The 6,956-nt window shown below is 48.5% G+C and overlaps 2 protein-coding genes across 2 annotated transcripts in view; both read right to left on the bottom strand.

Moving 5' to 3' along the window:
- DLL3 (delta-like 3 (Drosophila)) overlaps nt 1-234 on the bottom strand; it is an 8,621-nt gene extending 8,387 nt beyond the window's left edge. The window contains exons 1-2 of the mRNA XM_006771958.2: nt 166-234; nt 6-38 (exon numbers count right to left, since the gene is read on the bottom strand). Of these exons, the coding sequence (XP_006772021.1) occupies nt 6-38; nt 166-234 (102 nt within the window). The remainder of the gene's footprint in view (nt 1-5; nt 39-165) is intronic.
- A 5,638-nt stretch (nt 235-5,872) lies between these two features.
- Nucleotides 5,873-6,956, bottom strand: part of TIMM50 (translocase of inner mitochondrial membrane 50 homolog (S. cerevisiae)) — a 7,967-nt gene continuing 6,883 nt past the window's right edge. The window contains exon 10 of the mRNA XM_015569279.1: nt 5,873-6,085. Coding sequence (XP_015424765.1) covers nt 5,984-6,085 — 102 coding nt within the window. The 3' untranslated portion in view covers nt 5,873-5,983. The remainder of the gene's footprint in view (nt 6,086-6,956) is intronic.

Below are 6,956 nucleotides of genomic sequence, written 5' to 3'. Positions count from 1 at the left end.
GAGTGAATCTGAAGCTCGAAAACGCCTGCCGGCCGTGCCTGGAGCGTTAAGGGGCACAGGGTGACGGGACCGCGGGTACCCGGGTGTCCTGTTCGCCCTGTACCCCTCCCCCAAGACCTCCGGTTCTCGCCCCCTCCCATCCATCCCTTTCCACTCCGCTCTCACCTGGGGAATGAAAAAGAGCGCCAGGATCACCGCCCGCGACAGGAGTTGAGGCATCCACGGGCCGACCATGGCCTTTTGGAGTCTGAGGATCCGCAGCTGCTGGCTCCGGAGCCTTATATTTGAGGAGACGGCTCCGCCCCTTCAAGCGCTACGGGGCTCGAGGGGGCCGGAGGGAGGAGGTCGAGGGGAAGGGGAGCATGCTGGAACAACCGTAAGTTTGTCTGGTGGGTACAGGCAATGTAGTGAGGGTGTATGTGTGTGGCTAAGGATGGGGTAGGTTTAGGGGGCTGTATATGGTAAGATTACGTGAATGTGAATGTGTGCAAGAGCTACTGGAGGGTATCCATGACTTTGTGATAGTGTCTAGGTGAGCTTATGTGGCTCCACGTGTGTCTCAAATTGTATGTTAAGCCTGTTTGTGAGGCTGTAAATATTTCTAAGATTCAATGTGTGTGTGCACAGGCACGCGCGCCAGCATCTACATAAGAGAATGGAGGTGTATGTGACTTCATGATTGTGTGACGGAGAATGTGTGGCTGCACCTCTGTGCATGTGTAAGAGTGTATGTGAGATACTAGACCGGGGTGTGGTCGACAGGGACCTGTAATCTGTGCAGGTGCCTCTAGGCAGCCGTGTGGAGGGGGTGGGAGAGGGTCTGTACAAGGTCGTGCGGAGACTTGAGTGTGGGAGGTCCATGGGCATAGCCTTATGTGGATGTGATGAAGACCCGGGGTTCTTTGTGGCTGTGTTTTCCCGTCCCCAAGACAAAGCCATCCTCCCAAACCCACATCATGGATGCAGCAGACACCAGGGCAAGGAGCCCTGGTCTCAGGGGGGACTCCCAGCTGTATGTAAATGCCACCATCTGCCGGGCCCCCTGCGCCCCTCCCCCTTTGGGCTACAGCTGGGTTGCCCGTTTGGCCTCCGGAAGGTGTGAGGAGCAAATGGGCAGGAAATTCCATCTTCACATCAAAGGCCCTATCCCTCACTCCAGGATGAATGGGGTGTGTGTGTTTTTTTGTTTGTTTGGGGGTAGGGGGGTGGGGACAGGGACCCCAGGGCCCTCCAGAAATCCATTAGGATTCCAGGAGCAGGTGTTCCAGCCCACTCACTCTGTGCCAGGTGCTGAGCAAAGCCCTTTAGGTGGAGTAAACTTTTTTCCCCCAACATAAAAATTTTAATACTTAGAGGCTAATAATTGTAGTAGAAAATACAGGTTCAATTTATATATATTTTTCTTTTAAAATGAAGATAGAGTGAGTAAAGCATAGCCCAGCAGTCAGGCAGACAATAAGTTCTTAATAAATTTTAATGAATGAAATAATTCAACCCAGAGGTTTTTTTTAATCCTGAGGATTTGAGTTTTGAGTAGACAGACATAATCAAATTGTACAAAACATCCTAGGTTCCTCTGCACAGGTTTTCCTTCCCTTTGTTATATTCTCACCAAAGTTTACCTCCTGTGGGAGGCCTTCCCTAACATTCCAAGGTCAGGCACCTCCTCTGAGTTCCCAGCTTCCTGTAATTCCTCTATCCCACTGGTTCTCAACCTTCCTCATGCCGCGACCCTTTAATACAGTTCCTCATGTTGTGGTGACCCCCAACCATAAAATTATTTTCATTGCTACTTCATAACTGTAATTTTGCTACTGTTATGAATCGTAAATATCTGATATTTTCATTGTTACAAACTGAACATAAAGCATAGTGATTAATCACAAAAACAGTATGTAATTATATATGTGGTTTCCGATGGTCTTAGGTGATCCCTGTGAAAGGGTCGTTCGACTCCCAAAGGGGTGGCGACCCACAGGTTGAGAACCACTGCTCTATCCCATCCTGACCTCTGGGGTCTCTCAGCACACACCATCACTCTCCTGCATAGGATCTGCCATGGTTCCCCAGTGCCTTTAAAATACGTCAAGATTAACATCTGAGGCCCTCCTTTCCACATCCCCACTACTCAAACAGGTTCTGTGGCCCCAGTGTAGTGCCAGGCCTCATGGACCAATTACTGGGAAGCAAATTGGGCCCTGTACTGGGGTAGGTGGAGGGAGCTTCCCATCAAATGGAATTTGGACAACCATTAGAACCAGCAGTGAGAGAAGGCAAATTCCTGCCCTGGATAATAACTTGGGAGGGTAACAGATTCCAGGTCTGATCTCTCCAAAATTTTAAACATGTAAAAATAGCCTTTATTGAGGTCTGTGCCAGGCATGACAGTGTTGCACATGAATCCTCTCATGTCTGTGTGAAGTACTTTAAGGGACTTCTGTCTTTTTGGCTATTCAGGACTTTTCCTTAAGTGCCCACAGAATGTCATGCTGAGGTGACATGTGAGCAAAGATCTAAAGGAGGGGAGTAAGCCATATGGATCTGGGGCAGTAGTTGGCAAACTGTGGCTCGCAAGCCACATGTGGCTCTTTGGCCCCTTGAGTGTGGCTCTTCCACGAAATACCATGTGTGGGCGTGCATGTACAGTGCGATTGAAACTTCGTGGCCCATGCACAGAAGTCAGTATTTTGTGGAAGAGCCACACTCAAGGGGCCAAAGAGCCGCGTGTGACTTGTGAGCCACAGTTTGCCAACCACTAATCTGGGGGAAGAAACATTCATGGCAGAACAGCAAGTGCAAAGACCGTAAGGTGGCCATGCCTGGCACACTCAGGGTATCTCCATGGCTTTCCTCATTTTGGTCTCAGCTCAAATACACTATCCCAAGTCCTTCCCTGACTATTCTAGCCCATGTAAAAAAGCAGCCCAAGACCCCAAAACATTCCTTCTCACCATAGTTTTTCTTTTCTTTTTTTTAAAGAATCATTTAATTTTTAGAGATGAAGGGAGAGAAACATTGATGGGAGAGTGAAACATTGATCGGCTGCCTCCTGCATGCCCCACCACCACCACCAGAGATTGAGCCTGCAACCCAGGCCCTGATGGGGAATTGAACCAGCAACCCTTCCATGCACGTAACGATACCCAACCAACCGAGCCACACCAGCCAGGGCTGTTTTTCTTAATCCATTTATTACCCCAAGAAATATCTAACCATTATCTATCTTCTCCATGAGATTATCAGTTCCACCAGGTCAGAATTTAATTTGTTCACTGATGCGCTCTAGCTTCTGGAACAAGGCCTGGCAGTTGGTGCTTAGGAAACAGTGAATGAATGAATGATGGAGGCATTATTAACCTCTTATGAGGAAAGTGAGAAGCCTGAGACCTTGTCCAGGATCATAGGCTTGTGAATGGTATGACATGGGAAGTCAGACCCTGTTGGGGTTATGCCTTAACACTAACCCAATTCTGCCCTTCAGATGTGCCATGATGCAGCCCTAGAGCATTTAAGGAAAACATCCTAGGCCAGTGATGGCGAACCTTTTGAGCTCGGCGTATCAGCATTTTGAAAAACCCTAACTTAACTCTGGTGCTGTGTCACATACAGTTTTTTGATATTTGCAACCATAGTAAAACGAAGACTTATATTTTTGATATTTATTTTATATATTTAAATGCCATTTAACAAAGAGAAATCAACCAAAAAAATGAGTTCGCATGTCACCTCTGACACGCGTCATAGGTTCGCCATCACTGCCCTAGGCCATGTAACGTAAGCAGTCTCAGAAGCCACCTGTGCCTAAGTCTACACCTCCCCTCCCCTCTTGCCCTCCAGCCTTGTGCAGGTGTGGCCTCACAGACAGCACCATACCTCAGCCAGCACCAAGATTGGGGAGAGGCCTAGGGGGCCCACTGGGCACTGAAGCATGTGCCAGCCAGTGCCAGAGCCTTAATCCCCAGAGGCTACCCGACCACTGGCAGACAGGGGCCAATTGGCAAACACACTTCCTTCTTTCGTTCCATGTGGGTAGACAGATCTGAGCTACATTTCAAAAAGCTCCTCAGGTTCTGTGGGACTGTCACCCATGTGGTAGGCAAACACACACTTGTGGTGGCTCTTCCTCTGTCCTCCACTCACTCTCCAGGATCACATTGCCCAAACACATAAACCTCAGTCTCCACCTTTGCTTTTGGTTAAGACAGTCTCCAATTCTCAAAGATATTGCAAAAAAAAAACCCTGCAGCCCCTCCCTCAATCCTGCAGAGGTCCTAGGGATACCAAGAAACCATTCCCTACATTATAGACAGTACACTTAGGGTTGGGGGGTACATATCTTAATTCTTAGTAGACACCTGTGTGCTTCTTTAAAAATCTAGGGTTCAGAAGTTAAACCTGGCCCACACAGTTTCAAATACATTTTAATTACTATAAACACCACCAGAGAAGGTCTTTTTAAAATATTTAACTGGTACTAGCATTAAATGCCGGCTGGAGAGGCTGCCAAACTGTACAGGTTATTTCAATCTGTGAATAACCAGTATGGCCTGGTAACAAGCCCCATGTGAGTATACATATAGTTTGAATAGGAATTGTCCCATTTAACCCACATAACCACTCCAGTAAGATAGGTCCTATCATTAACTCCATTTTACAGATGAGGAAACTGAGGCAGAACAGTGCCTTCCCCAAAATTCACTACTATTTGAGTGCCTACATAGTGCCTAATTCAGCCCTCAAACCTACTGAGGGGTAGGTACCATTATTCTTCTTTTATAAATGTGGAAACTGAGGTACTGAGAATGAAGTAACTTGCTCAACATCACATAGGAAGTGGTAGAGCTGGGATTTTTTTGTTTGTTTGTTTGTGGCTTTTTTTGGTGCTGAAACCTGGGATCGAAAGGGATTTCAACTCCGACAGGCTGGAATTCATACTCTTAAATAATAAATGCTGTCCAATTCAGAGCCCAGGAGGCACATGTAGCTATTTAAATTAAAATAATACAAACTTACAAATTCCATTCCTCAGTTACGCTAGTCACAATTACTAGTTGCAAATACTCAATAGCCCATGGCCACTGGACAGTGCAGATGCAGAACAGTATAAACATCATAGAAAGTTCCACTGAGAGTACTGCTACACAGTCTGCCTGTTTTTATTAGAAGCCAACATTTAAATATTGGGAGGTTTATTATTAATATAAAAATTCCAATTTCTGGCTTCCATTAAAAAATCAGAAGATCAGCCCGGAAGCATGGTTCAGTGGTTGGGTGTTGACCTATGAACCAGAAGGTCATGGTTCAATTCCCAGTCAGGGCACATGCCTGGGTTGCAGGCTCGATCCCCATAATGGGGTCTGCGGGAGGCAGCCAATCAATGATTCTCTCTCATCACAGACATTTCTCTCTCTCCCTCCCTCTTCCTTCCTCTCTGAAATCAATAAAAATATATATTTTTTAAAAATCAGATGATCAAGCAACTCTATACCCACCTTTCCATGGGGCCATAGCAGGCAGAGCTGAGCAGCAGCTGCCCTCTTGAGATCGGGTGATCTCTCGCCACCAGAGTCCACTGAGCCCACGCTTCACATATTTATACAGCAGCCTAGCAGCTACCTGTCTTTAAACCCCCAAGGAAGTACTCTTGTCTTTTCCAGACGGGGAATCTGCAGCCAGAAGGGAGCTACACTTTTTGCAGATCACACAGGACACAGGAAGACTCAGCCAGAGTCGGGACCCAGGCTTTCAGATTACCAGGCCTGGGTTAAAATCCAGCCCTGATCCACCAAAGCACCCACTCTGTACTTGGCAGCTAATCGGCCACTCAGATCTCACCCCGACGCCCCCATCTGGAGACTCTCGGACACAGGACTATGGCGTCTGGGATGGACTTTATTGGACATGTGGCTGCCCAAGCCGTGGTCTGGGAGCACTGCAGCCTGGGGGCTAGGACCCAGGCACTAAGTCTGAGGAGGCCCAGAGGTCAGGGCTGTTTGGAGCGAGGCCACAGGCGGCTGGTAAGAGAGCTGAAGAAGAGGGTCTGCTTGTTGGATCTGGAGAGCTCAGCCAGGCGCTGCTGCTCTTCCTGGGGAGGGCAAAAAGGAAGAGGAGGGTCAGCAGGATGAGTAGAGTCTCCTCCCAGACTCCCAGATCCCCAGGTCTCAGCCCAGAAGCCACTTTTATTAAGCCTCTGCCCAGTCCAGACCCTCTCCCAAACCCCCTAAAAAACAGCCCAGACCCCAGGAACCAAGACCAGTCACTGGCATGAGCCAGCTGTGAGTCACAGGAGCCCAGATTCAAATTCCAATATCCTCATGATCACCTTCCCCAGCTCCCTGGGGGCCCCTCTCCTCAACCCGGAAGCTATTTACCCCTGCACAGATGCTGGCAAGACTCAAAACCCTTTACCAGGCTGCACTGTTCTGTTCCCTGGTCTCCCAGTGCCCAGCCTGGAGCCCTATGACCTCTTGTGTGGATGGTGGGGGATCCCAGGCTCAAATCTCCCAGGAATTCTGGCCCTACTCCAAGGACCCAATACAGAATCTAGTCAACCTCAGTCTAGACCCCAGGGAATCTCTTTCCCAGACTCAATCTAAACTTTTTCTAAAAATATTTTTTTACTGATTTCAGAGAGGAAGGGAGAGGGAGAGAGAGAGAGAGAGAGAAACATCAATGATGCCCTAACCCAGTGGTCGGCAAACCGCAGCTCGTGAGCCACATGCGCCTCTTTGGTCTCGAGTGTGGCTCTTCCACAAAATACCACATGCGGGCGTGCACGTACAGTGCGACTGAAACTTCGTGGCCCATACGCAGAAGTCAGTTTTCGACCTGGGAGAATCTATTTTGAAGAAGTGGCATTAGAAGAAGTGGGGGGGTCGGCCAGTCGGGCGACAGGAGACAGGGCGCAGGCGGGCCATGGGATACGCAGCACAGGGGGGCCAGTCAGTCAGCAGTCT

This window comes from Myotis davidii, unplaced genomic scaffold (genome assembly GCF_000327345.1).
Source record: "Myotis davidii unplaced genomic scaffold, ASM32734v1 scaffold825, whole genome shotgun sequence".
NCBI classification, from domain to species: domain Eukaryota; kingdom Metazoa; phylum Chordata; class Mammalia; order Chiroptera; family Vespertilionidae; genus Myotis; species Myotis davidii.
This window is presented reverse-complemented; position numbering and strand designations above follow the sequence as displayed.